The sequence below is a fragment of the Muscardinus avellanarius genome (assembly GCF_963383645.1).
Source record: "Muscardinus avellanarius genome assembly, chromosome: 1".
Lineage (NCBI taxonomy): Eukaryota > Metazoa > Chordata > Mammalia > Rodentia > Gliridae > Muscardinus > Muscardinus avellanarius.
In genome coordinates, this window is record NC_137786.1 from 136,445,192 (window position 1) to 136,461,080 (window position 15,889).

The 15,889-nt window shown below is 43.2% G+C and overlaps 1 protein-coding gene across 3 annotated transcripts in view; it reads left to right on the forward strand.

Moving 5' to 3' along the window:
* Window positions 1-8,527: 8,527 nt before the first annotated feature.
* Window positions 8,528-15,889, forward strand: part of SIK3 (SIK family kinase 3) — a gene marked incomplete at both ends in the record, with an annotated part of 236,833 nt that continues 229,471 nt past the window's right edge. For all 3 annotated transcript variants that reach the window (XM_080719989.1, XM_080719990.1, XM_080719991.1), the window contains one exon: window positions 8,528-8,800. In XM_080719989.1, coding sequence (XP_080576115.1) covers window positions 8,528-8,800 — 273 coding nt within the window. The remainder of the gene's footprint in view (window positions 8,801-15,889) is intronic.

Here is a 15,889-nt window from a genome sequence, read left to right on the forward strand (position 1 = left end):
GGCAGTACTGGTGTTGGAACCCAGGGGCATTCTACCTCCAAGCTATGGCCCAGCCCTATTTTTTATCCTTTATTTTGAAACATGGTCTCACTGAGTTACAAAGGACCTCAGTAAGTGGTTGAGGCTGTCTGCAAACCTGGATCCTCCTTTCCCATCCTCCTAAGTACTGGGATTACAAACCTGCACAACCACGCCCAGCTGCAATCCACCTATCTCAGCCTTCCAAGTACTAGGATCACAGGTGTGGGCCAGGAAGCCCAGCTCTCAAGTTTTTGTTTTTTATTCTTTTTCTTTTTGTGGTGCTAGGAATGAAGCCCAGGGGCATTCTACCTCCAAACTACACCTCCAGGCTGAGTTTTTATTCTTTATTTTAAAACAGTGTCTCACTAAGATGTGGGGGTCTCACTAAGTAGCTGAGGCTGGCCAAAAAAAAAAAAAAAAAAAAAAAATCCTCCTGTCTCTGCCTGCCAAATGCTGGGATTACCAGCACGCACCACCACACTTTGCTTCTGCATGTCCTTTTGAATTGTCCATCTTTCCCCACTGAAGGTTTGCTTCACCCCAAGTTCCATGAGGTCAGAGAACCAAGGACTCAACATGGCACCTATCTACTGGAGGCTATCTGGAGTCAGCAGTTGTACAAAAAAATAAATACATCAAAGAGCCCTGGATCTCCCCACCCTGAAACACAGAAAGGGGACTCCCTTTCCCCAGAGCTCTGGAGGTCCCCCACCTCTTCCCACTGTGGCTTTCATGGGGCAGAGAGGTAGGCCCTAACCCAGGGCACTCTGCTTTGGAAAAAAAGGAGGCTACTCTGCAGGTGCAGAGGCCATGACGCATGGCCACTGGCAGTGCTCACTGAAGGTGGGGTCACTCTAGGCTAAAGGTGCAGTGATGCCACAGGAAGCAATGAGGTGCAGAATGGAGTGCCAGCAGATAGGAGAGGACAAAAAACCTTCTCAAAGACAAAATACAGAATGTCAAACAGGCAAAGGCTCTCAAGGCCTCTCTTTAAGACAGAACTGGACGTAGAGAGGCAGCTAAGGTGCCTTTTTAATTGATTAATTAGTTAATTTTATTTGTGGTACTGGGGATGGAACCCAGTGACATTCTACCTCTTAGTTACACCCCCAATCTTAATTAATTAATTAATTAATTTTTTATTCATTTATTTACTTATTTTGGCATTACTGGGGATGGAACCCAGGGGCATTCTGCCTCCACACTATACATTCAGCCCTATTTTTTATTTTTTATTTTGAAACAGGGTCTCATTGAATTGCCAAGGGCTTCACTAACTAGCAGAGGCTGGCCGTGAAATGGGATCCTCCTGTTTCAGTCTCTCAAATGGTGGCAAAGCCAGCCTTCATAAGTTAGAGAGGCCCTCCTCAAACAGAAGCTGTGGTGGCACATTCTTGCAATCACAGCTAGTAGAGAGGTTGAGACAAGAAGATAGCAGGTTCGAGGCAAGCCTGGAAAACTTAGCCTCAAAATAAAAAAAATAAGAAGGTCTGGGGAAGTCAGACATGGTGGCACACACTTGTAATGCCACTACTTGGGAGACAGACAGGAGGATCTTAAGAACGTGGCCAGCTTCAGCTACTTCTAAGTGAGGCCCTCTGCAACTTAGTGAGACCCTGTTTCAAAATAAAAAAGAAAAAACAGGGCTTGAGGTGGAGCTTGGAGGTAGAATGCCCCTGGGTTCCATCCCCAGTCCCCCTGCCCTAAAAAACAACAACAAGGAGACTGAGCCCAAGGTGAGGGGAAAATTGGCCAACCATTCCTGACTGCTCGTGCAACAAGAAGAATGAGACTTTCTTCTCCTGCTTTTTTCTTTTCCTTTCTTTCTTTCTTTCTTTCTTTCTTTCTTTCTTTCTTTCTTTTTTTTTTTTTGGCACTAAAGGGGTTGGAACGCAGGGTCATTCTACCTCTGAGCTATACCCCCAGCCCTATTTTACTTTTTATTATTTATTTATTCATTTATTTTGAGCTACTGGGGATGAAACTTAGGGGGCATTCTATCTCCAAGCTACACCCCCAGCCCTGTTTTTTATTTTTTATTTTAAAACAGAGTCTCACTGAGTTGCAAATGGCCTCACTAAGTAGCTGAGGCTGTCTGTGAACTGCAATACTCCTGTCTCAGCTTCCTAAATGCTTGGATTACAAGGATGCACAACCACACCTGGCTGCAATTTACCTGTCTCAGCCTACCAAGTACTAGGATCACAGGACCGGACCACCAGCCCAGCTCTACAAGTCCATTTTTTTCTTTTTATTTTCTTGTGGTGGTAGGGATAAAACTCAGGAGCATTCTACCTCTGAACTAAACATGCAATACTATTTTATTTATTTACTTATTAAAATATTTACTTATGTTTGCGATACTGCGGATGGAACCCAGAGGCATTCTACCTCTGTCTCTCTTTCATAATGGGGATTAAACCCAGGGATATTCTACCTCTGAGCTGCCCCTCAGCCACCCCCTCCTTTTTTTTTTTTTTTTTTTGGTGGTACTGGGGTTCCTGGAAGCCCTTCTACCTCCGGGCTACACTCCCAGACCTATTTTTTTATATTTTTATTTGGAAACAGGGTCTCTTAAGCCAGCACGGCTGGCTTTGAACCTGTGCAATTTTCCTGTCTCTACCTCCCAAGAGCAGGGATTACAAGTGCGTGCCATAATGCCTGGCACCCCTCCTTTTTTTTTTTTTTTTTCTACAGCATTGGGAATAGTGCTTCTTTTAAGTTTCAGGCTGAGATTCTTTATTTCCAGCTTTCTGGGCACAGTGTTCAAAATGGCCATTTCCTCCCCCACCCCCCCCCACCCCCAGTACAAAAGGCTCTTGGTTTAATCCCTAGTACTAAAATTTTTTGAGATGATTTAAGGGAAATTTAGTAATATTCTTAAAAAATGTAGCCAGGTGCAGTGGTACACGCCTGTAATCCCAGCTTCTTGGGAGAGTGAAGCAGGAAGATCATAAGTTTGAGGCTACACTTGCCAATTTAGGAAGACCCTGTCTCAAAATCAAATACAAACGATGCTGTAGCTCAGTGGCTTTCAACCCTGGGTTCATTCCCCAGTAGCCCCCAAAAGTTTAAACCACATTCTAAATGATTTACAAAGAGTAAGGGTACTTTTTATGTTTTGTGCCATAGCTTACAGAGTTAGATTATAAAGAAAATATAAGCAAATAGAATAGGAAATCTTTAATTGGAGGCTTATTTATCTTCTCTTAAGCCCCTCCCCATATATTTTATAGCAGGAAACTAGGTAGTTATTGTTGGCTGTTTGGACCCACTTCTAGAAACCTAGAGAAAACATATGAACATGACTAGAATGGTCTGCAATAGAAAAGGAAGAGGCAAAAGCCACATAAATGAAGTGGTGGTGCAAAACCCAGCCTTAAAAAAAGAGAAAAACACATTCAGCTCCCCCGAGTACCAGGGAATTTGGGGTGTCTCAGACAATGGTGTTCAGCATGCCCTAATTCCTATGTGATGGCAGAATTTATAATCAACCAGTAATTTCCTTGTTTAGAAAACTATTAATATGTAGCATTCTATGATATAGTCATTTGGCATACAGAATTTCTGAGTAATTCTTCTGAATCAACTGTCTATTAATGTCAGCTCTTTCAGAATGGTAGTGACTTGGGCATGTAAAGTAAGGAGTTAGACTTTATTTAAGGTCCTTGTGGCTCTTCGAGTCCATATAGCAACATTGTGAGGTACAGACTTTTTCTTTTTTCCAGTTGCTGATAAACTGTGATACATACAGGCTAAGTGGGCCTTTACCATCATAGAATTATGTTTATATCCCACTGTTTATATCACTCCCAGGTGAAGCCTTAAGTCCTCAGGTTTTGAATATTTTTTTAGATGGTTCCAATGTCCCATCATATCAGTCAAGAATGTCTTGGTGTATTCTTTTCAGATTTCAGAAGCAAGATACAATGACATTCTATTTCAAAATTCTCCTGTTTATTTTTTAATCTATCTGTTGTATTTTCAGAAAAGGGTGAGTCAATTATGACAGTTGATTGGGAGCTGGGCGATGACTAGCTCTCTGCCTTCCCCCATGGTCTGCAGAGTCTCTGAGAATGCAGCCTCCAAGTCACTCATCTGAGTCTGAAGCAGGATGGGAACACACCTACTGGCCTGTTTTAATGAGGGCAGCAATAATCTTACATAATAAGCAGTGAGTCTCTTCCGGGTGCTATGTATAAGTGAAGCCATCACACGTACTCTGTTCAGTTTTGTAGTCTGTTATTTTTATTCATTTATTTCAGCTGCTTGCTCTGTCAGGCTTTTAGGAACTTTCAACATTCTCTTCTTCCCTGCATATGTGTTAGTCACCTTTCTGCCACTATAACATATAGCTGAGATAGTAAACTCATCAAGAGAAAAGTTTAATTTTAATTTTATTTTTATGGTACTGGGAATGGAAACTGAGGGCTTTCTACCTCCAAGTTACACCTCCAACACGATTTTATTTCTTTATTTTAAATGGGTTCTTACTAAGTCACAAATAGCTTTACTAAGTTGCCGAGGCTGGCTGCAAACCTGCAGTCCTCCTTCGTCCCATCTCTTTGGGGCCAGTGGTGTGGTGACACATCATGGCAGAAGCATATGGTGGGACAAAACTGTTTATTATCAGGAAGGCATGAAGAGAGAGAAAGCGAGAGAGAGAGAGAGAGACAGACAGACAGACACACACACACACACACACACACACACACACACACACAGTACCTTAATCCCATTCAACGACAGGAGACAGAGACACACACGGTCCCCTAATCCCCTTCAAGGACATGACCCAAATCACCTAAAGATTTTGCACTAGGCAGCATGCCTTAAAGTTTCTATCACCTCCCAATAGAATCAACCTGAGAGCCAAGCCCTTAATACATAGGTCTTTGGGGAACATTCCAGATACAAACTATAGTACTGGGCCTAAACTGAGCTCAATATCCCTGGCTTCTGGAGAAACTACTTTTCCTACTGGGTCCTTTTCCTACAGGGGTCCAGAGATAGGCTGCCTTGGTTTAAATCCCAATTATTTTAGTAATCATTTTCACCACTATGACCCAAACACCTGAAATGCACAACCTAGAGGAAGCTCACAGTTCTGGAGATTTCAGTCCATGTCAGGACGAATAGCAGCTGCAGAGCTTATGGCATGGCAGAGAAAAGGTGGTTACCTTCAGTTCAAGGTGGCAGGAACCAGAAAGATAGCATGAGAGAGAGAGAAGTGCAGTGGCAAACCTGGGAAACATACTGCCCCTACCCATGCCTTCAAGGGCCCATTTCCAACCGTGTCCTGCCTTTGCTCATGGCTATAGAGCTAAACACAGGAGCTTTGGGGAACAATTTAAATCCAAACTGCAACACCAGTCCTACCACTTTCTAACTCTATGACTTTGGAAATTCTTATAATTCTTCTGGACCTTGTCTTCCTTATTTGCAAAATGGGAATAACAATATAATAATACAGCTTATAGGGTCATTGTAAGGCTTAAGTGAGTTCATATATGTAAAGTGCTTAGCATTAAAAATTGCCTTTTTTTTTTTTTTTTTTTTTTTAGTTTTAGTTTGTGGTGAGGGGATTAAATCCAGGGCCTGGAGCATGGTAAGCATATGTTCTTCCACAGCTACAGCCTCACCCTCCAAATTGTTATTATTGACTATGAGTTCCTCCCCAAAACTCAGTCTTTGGTACTCAATATACCCTTAGTATATGTATACATTTAATCTATTTTCCTTTTTCCCTAATGATTTCCTTTGATTAATCCTCTCTCCAACTTTCTATATTCCCTCCAAGAAGTACTCTTCGGAGATCCCCAGCAGGTTTTTAAGTCTCACTGGACATACCACCTACTCCTGGACAAGTATAAATGACATAACACAAAGCACACAAGTACATTCTGGTCATTATTAAGGAACAAGGGTATCTGCTTCATCTCTAGAAATTAGATCAAAGATCATTTTTCTAGATTTAGAAAATCTAGAAAACCTTTTTAGAGTTGTCTTAATACCCTTGTGAGAGAGTGGCAAAAGTTGTATTTGATGTTAAAACTATCTCTATGAGCTGGAAGTTGGTGGTGTATGCCTGTAATCTCAGTACTTGGGAGGCTAAGATAGGAGGATCTCAGTTTCACAGCCAGCCTTAGCTATTTAATGAGGTTCTCAGCAAACTAAAATATAAAATAGGGCCAAGTGTGGTGGCACAGGCTTGTAATCCAAGACTCCATTTGGGAGGCTGAGACTGGAGGATCACAGTTTGCGGACAGCCTCACTACTTAATGTGGCCTTTTGCAACTCAGTGAGACCACGCTTGTAATCCCAGCATTTGGCAGGCTGAGGCAGGACGATCGTCCAGGTTCGAAGCAACCTCCAGTGGCTAAGAGACCCTGTTTCCGAATAAATAAATAGGTCTGGGAGTATAGCCTGGAGGTAGAAGGCCCCTGGGTTCCATCCCCAGTACCACCAAAGAAAGAAAGAATGAAAGAAAGAAAGAATTAAAAAATCAGGCTGGAGGTATAGCTCAGAGGTAGAATGCCCCTGAGTTCCACCCCCAATACTGCAAGGAATAAAATAAAATAGGGCTGGGAGTGTAGCTCAGAGGTAGAATGCCCCGGGGCTCACCGGGGCTCACCCTCTAGTCTAGTAGTGTGCACTCACACTCCTCTCTCTCTCTCTCTCTCTCTCTCTCTCTCTCTCTCTCTCTCACACACACACACACACACACACACACACACACACACACACACAATCTCTGTGAGTTAAGCATACTCCATTAGTGTTCAGCTACTAGTGAAAGGGGTATCAGTGTATTCTGCAGCCTCCAGAGTGAAATATTTTTCTTTGCTTTACCAGCCAGCTAAGGTTTCTGTTAAGCCCTTTCAGTGAAATGGTAAAATTTTGTCCTAACAAAGGCAGGTTAGGGCCAAAAAGTGGTGAGAGTTACTATCCATGCTCCATCTTTTATCTTGGATTGAATGAGCTCGGCTGGTAAAAGGGTTCAACTAGTACAAGAAGCAGGTCCTACTTCATCCTTAGCCTTATTTGCGTGTAAACGAGCTAATTAGTGTTAATTGTGTTGGCAATTTGGAATAGCCATCAGGGAATTGATCCAAGACAATTGTGCGATGATCCTTCAATACTGTCCTGGTTCCAGCCATTACTCATAGTCAGACAGGTCTCAGAGCACTAGAAAATGTCTTTTGATCAGAGAGAAAATATATGTTCACCTTCTGCCATGTTTACAGTGCCCTGGGTGTCAGTTTTTAATACTATTACAAGCAGTGGCCTGACAATGCAGTTTTGCCATGGACAGAAACATAGGTGTAATGGATCAGGACGAAAGAGACACGTTTTAATACTGGTGTTTCAGTCTTCACTCTTCCTCCTATAGCCTTCTAAAGCCTCCCGTTGACAGCCCAATTTCTTAACTCCTATCCCCACCAAAGGCAACTAAATCAATCTAGTCAATAAAGGCCACGTAAAGAGGAAATCCTGGGAGCTAGTGGAGAGTGTGGAATGTCAAATAACAGAAAAGGAAAAAAGACGATATGAGTTTTATTGCTAGAATTATTAATTGATCATTTTTAATGTCCTTGGAATGTCACTAGTAGAAATGGAATTTTTATTATTTACTCATTTATTTTGCATACCGGATTGTTCATCATTACAGGAGACAATGGGCATCACTGCTTCCCCAGGGTTATTCAAGCAATAGAAATAGAATGCAGACACCCTGACAGACATATTAGCTGCTGTAGAATTGTTCAGAGACGGGGGCGGTAGGATGGAAAACGATGTACCTTCTCTGGTCCTCACTCACCCGGTGATCACAATGCGTGTGTTTCGACTGATTTCTCCGCCTGTGAACACGCAAATCTTAGTTTCCCCATACTCCAAGGTTCGGTGGCAATTAGATTGGTTGTACAGGGTGAACTGGATTTTTTTCAAGAGGAAGGACATTTGCTGAACAATCCACTTGCTTTGCTACCAACTTGCTTACAGTTGCTTCAGTACTGTAGCTATTCCTGCCTCTGTGGCCTCCGGGGCTAAAGTGGGACAAGGCTGGTATTTTTGGTGATGAGGAAATACTTTTGAGGGAGTTTGGGTGTTGTTGAACTGGGACAGAGGTCACGTCACAGCGGCTCCTGGGGCGATGGCGGGCGGGCTGGGGTCGCGCCTCAGCTCGGGCGACCCGGCGGAGGCTTTGAAGTCGCCGGCTAGCCGGGTGCGCGCCGCCGCGCCCCAGAGGGGGGCACCCGGGAGCCGGCGCCCGCCGAGCCCGGCCCACGCGGGAAGGTCAAGCTCCCGGTGAGGTCACGGTTGCCATGGCTCCGGGCAGTGACGCGCGTGGGCACGTGACGCGCGGTTGCCATGGCGCCGGGCGCCCGGCGGCGCGGGAGCTCCGCCCCCCGGGGTGACGTCCGCCGGCCCCCCTCCTTTCCCGCCCCCCGCCCCCTCCCCCTGCCGGCTCCCCGCGGCCCCGGAGGTTTCACTGCACAACAAGATGGCGGCGGCGGCGGCGAGCGGAGCTGGCGGGGCTGCCGTGGCCGGAGCGGGGGGGGCCGGGCCGGCCGGCCGCCTGCTGCCTCCGCCCGCCCCGGGGCCCCCGGCCGCCCCGGCCTCCGCGCCCCCCGCGGCCGTCCCGCCGCGCCCCGCAGCGCCGGCCTCCCGCGGGCAGATGCCGGCACGCATCGGCTACTACGAGATCGACCGCACCATCGGCAAGGGCAACTTCGCTGTGGTCAAGCGGGCCACGCACCTCGTCACCAAGGCCAAGGTGGGGGCCGCGGGCGGCGCGGGGCGGGCGGGGGCCGCGGGCCGGGGACCCCGCGACCCTCGCGGCTGCGGGCGGGCGGCGGGGTCGCGGGGGGCGTTGGGGCCGGAGGCGGCGGGGGCGGCCGGGCGGGAGCCCCCAGGTGGCAGCCCGGCTGGCCGGCCCGAGGGAAACTCCGAGCCGAGGGGCCGGGGCTCCGAGCCGGACCCGGAGCTGAGCGGCCGGGAGAAGGAAGGGGTCCTCAGGGCTGGGGAGAAGGGTGGTTGGCAAGAAGGGGTTGAAACTCTCGGGGCCAGCGGACTGTATCAGCCAAGAAGACTCCGGAACCAGCAATTAGGAAATCATAAAGGATTGAGAGCAGGAGCATATGAATGTGGACCCTGAGGTTGGGCGAAGGCAGGGGTAAACTGGCGGACCAGGGCTTCTGAGGCTCCGGGACGGCTGGGGCATGGACTGGGGGCGTGTGGTGGTGCAGGGCACTGGGAGGTATGAAGAACCTGGTACCTTATGACAGAGATAGGGATCCGCATTTGATCGTTTAAGATTGGTAGGTGGTGCAAATGGAGAGACTTTATTATTGGATGAGGCAATGAAGAGAATGGGGAAATAAAGGGAAAATTGTTTTGAGTGCCAATAGGAAGGGGCCCAGGGTACAGAACCCTGGGGGGGGACATTGGTTTATGGTGGCACTAGCCAATCAAGGGTTAAACAATTTCGGAGAGCTGGGTTGCTGGTTATTTTTAGTTGTTGGAGGGTCTGGAATTGGGGGTTTTATAAGAACCCAACGTGGGTTTTCAGTGGTGAGGGCAAAGCTTGTGACGGAGGAACCCAGACTCCAGAGTATTACACTCAGTGGGCCCTTTGGTTCCCAAGGGATTTGAGGAGCTATAGTAGTGAAATTTGCCAAGGTCAATTACAAAGCCATACATGTATACACTTAAAATATGGGTAGTACTTTTATATAGCCTGCCTCACTGAGAATATTTGGCATCTAAGATATCAGGAGGAATCCTTTAGTTTTGATGGAACCCACAAAGTCCATTTTAACTCCAAAATTTTTGTTTGCTCAGTATCTCACTTGAATGAATACTTTTAATGTAGTCATTCATTATATTTAAAACTGCGGTTTGTGTTTTCCTTCAGCCTGAGGAATGAAGAACCTTTAAGACAGCCGCTGCTGCTTTCTAAAGCCACATCAGTTCTTCTCACCTCCTGAGCCTAGCCTCCGGTTATCATGACCTGCCTCCTTTTTTTTTTTTTTTAACTTTTATGGCCTGTCTTAGTCTGGTGGTCACTTGTTTTCAGAAAGTCAGAGACTTGTCTAGCCCTTTTCTTCTGCTCATTTGCAATCTGAAGTTCTCTCCTTGCCCCTCTCTCTATCAAAGACTACCAGGGTCCTTACCAGAGTGAGAGGGTGGGCTGCTGTGGCAATTGATTGGTCACTTTCACTTCCTCTGGACAGCATGCTTCCTGTCTTTGGGTCAGTTTTTAGCAGAGTGCATCAAGTCTTCAGATCATAATTGAAGGAGATACCCAAGTACCAGACTCTCTGGTAGTACCCACAGACCCCTAGAAGGCATAGACTGAGCTTATGGACTGTGGCTCACCGCTAGTGTTTCTGGACTGGAAAACTGTAAACTGTTTGTTAGCTAAGCCAATTTATATTTACAAACAACAATACTTGTTTCCTTGTTTTGGTATTCCTCCTCCCCACCCCTAAGTAATCACACTGTGCTTCTGTGATTATTTTGCTCTGACCTCTGGGAAATAGACTCTATGACCTTAATTGGTTGTCTAGTTTTTGGTCTCTGCGATTTAAAGAATTTTGAATCTTCCAGCCCTTGGATATATAAAAATATTAATGAAAATAACCCCATGACTTTCTTGTTTAGGGATGACTGTTTTAATTGCAAACAGTTGATTCTTGGCTTTTTATCTAAAAGAGGCATTTCTATCTTCAATAGTCAGCAAAACCAGTGGCTAATTAAGGCTGGTCTGCCTGCTTTCTAATTTTGTGTTTGTGTATGTTTGTGTTTCATAGTTTTTCTGAGACACTGGTATCCTTTAGGACTGCAGCATTTAAAACATTGGCTTGTTTGTAAATGTGTGTCACTGTTTATGTTGGTTTTTATCTTTGATCATTTCTTGTATATGGTTATGCAATTCTTATGTATGGAAATGTTCAAAGTCTTGAATGAGTCTGAGATGGCTTGGACAATTAGTTGCATGTGTGAAGATGCTGTCCCAACATTCGTTTGTGTTTCTGTAGCAGTGTGCAATTTTCTAGTTACAGTTACAAGTGCCGGATCTTTTGCTGCTTAAATTACTCAGAGGACATGAGTGAGGCTTAATTCAAAAGGAATTGTCATGTGTTCTGTGTGAATGATGGGCATATTTTGGCCTGCTCCTTGCTTATCTGGATGCATTTTGGAAGGGGTTCTTACCTGCTGACAGCTTAGATGGCCTAGTAGCAGCTGACATGCAGTATGATGGCCTATTAAGGCCATGGTTTGGTTATATAATGGCAGGGAAGTTGCATAGGTACTAGAAGTTGTAGGAACAGCTGCTTCAGTTACTCAGGTAGGTACATTTTTTCCCCCTTTCCATACACTGTAGCATTATCTTACATCTGCAGTCAGATAAATTGGAAGCAAAGCGTTAGTTTCTCTCTCACCCCTTTCTATGATATGTCATGTTTTGTTTTGTCTTTTTAAAATGTGTGATCCTCCCCTCTCCTTTTCTCCTTTTTCTGCTGTAGGTGACTGAATTGTTGGGATTTTCTTAGAGCCATATGTAACAGTCATACTCAGGTAATTCAGATGGTGCTTGGGCTGATTGAGGAGGTTTGATAATATGTTCTGAATATCAGGGAAATATTTATGATTACCTTTCCTTACATGACCCATTCCAAGGCCTAAGAGGCTAAAGTAAACTACCATTTGTTGACTAAGCTACTGTTTTCATTTCAACAGTAAGTGATGAATCTGGCCCTTTCCCAAATCTTGTTAACTCTTAAACGTCCTATAGTAGAACCCTGGGATGAATTAAATCATTAGAGAAAAGGAAATATCTTCTTGCTTGGCTTTTGGGTACGTTTGCAGCAACAGCATTCATGAGCCCAGACTTCTTATTGGCAGCACTGCAGTGCTTAGAGCATCACTGCAGAACAGTTCACAGGAGTGTTATTCATCTCTGACATACTTTGGTCAGCAGCTCACTTTGTCTTACCTGCCTTGATTTCCTTCTGTTGGAGGAGCCTAGCCTAAGATTCTCTGGCTTTGTTCACTTGGTAGGACACTATGAAGTATTAAAGATATTTTTAAAAGATAGTTTTTCTTCTGTTCCCAGATTCTTATAGTCTGTTACTGTGGCTAAGTAACAGAGAGTAACAAAGAATAGTTGGAGCGCATTTAAAAAGTATACATGATTCTAAACACTTTTGATCAAATAAACTGCTGGATGCAGTGGCATATGTCTAGAATCCCAGTTACTTAGAAGACTGAGGCAGGAGAATCACTTAGAAGACTGAGGCAGGACAGCCTTGTGAGACCCTGTCTCAAAAGAAAAAATGAAGAGCTGAAGATGTAGGCCACTGGTAGAGTGCCCTTGGGTTCAATCCTTAGTACCACAAAAAAAACAAAAACAAAACAAAAACAAAGCAAAAAAACTTAAATGGCATTTCAGCAGAAATACATCCATTGTGGTTTGTGGTAAGAGCTTCAGGTTTGGATGAGACTGCTTGGTTTGAATCCTCTGTTCCTTAATAGTAGAGTGGTCTTGGGCCATAAGAAGTTAATTTCTCTGCACTTGGGTTTCCTCGTCTGTAAAATGGGATGACAGTAGTTCTTATTACACAAGTTTGGGCATTATGAAGATTAAATAAGATAATATATATATAAAGCTATTACATAGTAAGCATGTAATAAATGTTTTCCTCCTCCTCATCAGGTGCTATAGTAACCAAGATGAGTCAGACATAGTCCCCCTGTTTTGCATTTCACCCCTTGGGAAAGAGTTAATGACTGCATATACCATCAGCTTTGTGTAGGTGGATGCCATCCTGATGATATGCTTTCATGGTAAAAAAAAAAAAAAAAGTATTCGCTATTATTTCAGGTGCCGCTTTGATATACCTGGGTTTAATTGCTATGGGACATGGGCTGGCTAATCTCATGAAATTGACATTTCAAAACATAATTTTTGACTAGCTAAGCTTTTTATTTATATTTATTTATTTAAGTTATTTATTTTCCTTTTTACCTTTTAAATTTTCTGAGAGTGCAAAATCCACTATCAACTTGGCTATTTCCCTTTAATTAAATCCCCTTTATCTGGTGGGGTAAGACATATATATCATATATTCCTGGAAAATTTCCAAACTGTGGTTGAATGTATGTCTAAATTTTCTATTCAGTTTTTTAAGTATGCTTTTATTGGTGCATTAAAGTCTCACATCGTATTGTAAATCATGTTGGCAGTGACATACATGAACACAGTACTTTGTGTAAATTTTTTAAAATATGCTTTTATTGGTGCATTATAGTTTTATATCATAATATAAATCATATTGACAGTGGCATACATGCACATAGTATTTGGTGTAAACTTTTTATTTTTAACAATTATGAGACTTTTCTAATTAAAACTAACACAGGCTTTTGCTCTGCAATGTCTTGAATTTTCATTGTGTTTTGTGTAACTAATTTTTGTCGCATTGTTGATGGAACAGTTGAGTACTTTCTTTTCTCCAGAGACTTACTTATATTTGGTGGAAAATATGTAAAAAATATTTCTACAAGCTTAAGAACACATTTGCACTTGTGTTCAGAGTATGCTACTTAAAAGGCCAAGGTCAGGATTCTTAACTTTAAATATTACACAGAGAAACAGTTTGGCCCATGACCCAATTCCAAATATTGACCAGCTGGGACACATTTGTGTGCTCTGTGTTTTACTGCAAATTCGTTTTCATAAGAAGAACAGCTCAAATTGGGCTTAAAAGCATTATTTTTACCTCTGTGGAAGAGTTTAATGAAGCAGATGAGATGATGCTTGTGCCCTTTAGATTCACTCGTAAATAGAAATAATTGAATTGAAAAGAAATTGAAAGCAAGACTTTCATTAGATGCATTTGAGGAAGAGAATTCCATTCCTAGACAGTGGGAGTGACTATTGAAAGATAACTTAGTTCACTTTGATGTCATTGTGAGGGAGTTACTAACTTTGTTCAAACTTTCTGGATAGCTAAGTCTGATTAGGACCAGTCTCTTCAGAATCAAAATACCAGCATTCTACTTTCAGCATCAAGATATTTATTTTAACATTCTGACTTTGGTGCCAGCTCCCTAGAAAGTCATAGATCTGGCTCAAGCCAGAGGTGTCCAGACTAGTTATTTCTGTGCCAGAAGTGCTGTTTTCATTTTCCAAGCATTGATCTGGCTAGCGTTTTCTAGTTCATGGCATAAAAGAGAACAAGATGGATGCCTCGAAAAGAAAAAAGTAAATGATCCCTACTCACCAAAGTCTGTATAGTTGTAAAAAGTACCTAAGACATCTCTGCTAAGAGATGGATTCATTCTGCACATATTTACTGAATGCAAGTTTTTGTCAGGCTTTATTCTAACCTCTGGAATACTTCAATGAAGAAGAAACACAAGAAGTATCTGCCTTCCTGGAACTTGCTTTCAAATATGTGGAGACAGACAAGAAACATGTTAAAAAGTAAATAGCTTCATGTAGTGATGAGTACTAAGAAAATAATGGGCTAGAGATCTGGGGAGGAGTGCTGCTTCAATGGAGTGGTCAAGGAAGGCCTTTTCAAGATGGTGAAGAAAAACCAGCTGGGAAGATTGGGAAGACAGAACATTCCAGGTAGAAGGAATGGCACGTGCAAAGCCCTCAGGGTGACATAAGTGGGCATGGATTATCCAGAGTTGAGACCCAAGGTACTGTGTCTTGGTCCCTTTGTGAACAAGGGGTAGGGTGGTAATCATGAGGCCAGACAGATGGGCCAGGTTATATAAGTCTTATATAGGCCATCATAGATAGGAATTGGGCAGGAATTGGGGGTTGACATCAGAGATTATCAAAGTAGAGCAAAGACATACTCTAATTTGTGTTTTTAGAAAGCTATGCTGGTTATTTTATGGTTAAGGTCAAGAAACTTTTTTCTGATGCATTTCTTAAGACATAAGAAGTGATCAGTTTTAACAACTTGTATTCTTTCAACACTATAAAATAATGGCATACAGTTTGCATATAAATTAAAACCTGACCAATCAATCGGAAAATATTTGTTCATTTATTTAGCACAAAAAAGGCCTACTCTATTTCAGCTCTTTCTTTCCCAGAGTCTAGAAAGATGGACTTAGCAGAATTTGCTTTCTTAGGTTTTAAGAGACTATTAAGTTATTTATACAAATTATCTGTTAGATTCATGGCTGTCTTCTATTGGAGACAATAGAAGATAATTCTATTTTCTATTTCTCACATTTTCCTGGAGTCCTGTAGCTAGTTAGTTGAGGAGCTGGAAATAGGGTCTAGGTATCTCTCTGCTCATAGTTACTTACCTCTACCCTGATTTCTCAAACTGTAGAAGATATTGTCGTCCCCCCCCCCCCACTTAGCACTCTGTTTATATTAGAGAAACTAAGGTATATCTAACCAACTGAAGCCTATTCTCTCTACTCAGAAAACTCCAAAAGTGAGATGTCACGCAACATTTCTAAATGTGAAGGAAAGTATATGGCCACCATACTTCCCTGTCCTCAGTCACTGTGTCACTGACCCCTGCCACTTACCTGCAGCCCTCTGCTGCTTTACCTTTAGATCTCCTACCCAAATACCCCTTGGGTGGCCCTCAACAGGACAGGTATGAAAGAAGGAAAAAGGAAAGAGAGAAACTTAGGAAATGCAGACCATAAGCATTGTCTGCCTTATTCCTTCCTTCCTTCCTTCCTTCCTTCCTTCCTTCCTTCCTTCCTTCCTTCCTATTTCCCTCCCTCTCTCCCTCCTTCGTACTGGGGATTGAATCCAAGGATACTTTACCACTGGGGTATATATACCCAGTTTTTTTATTTTTTATTTTGAGAC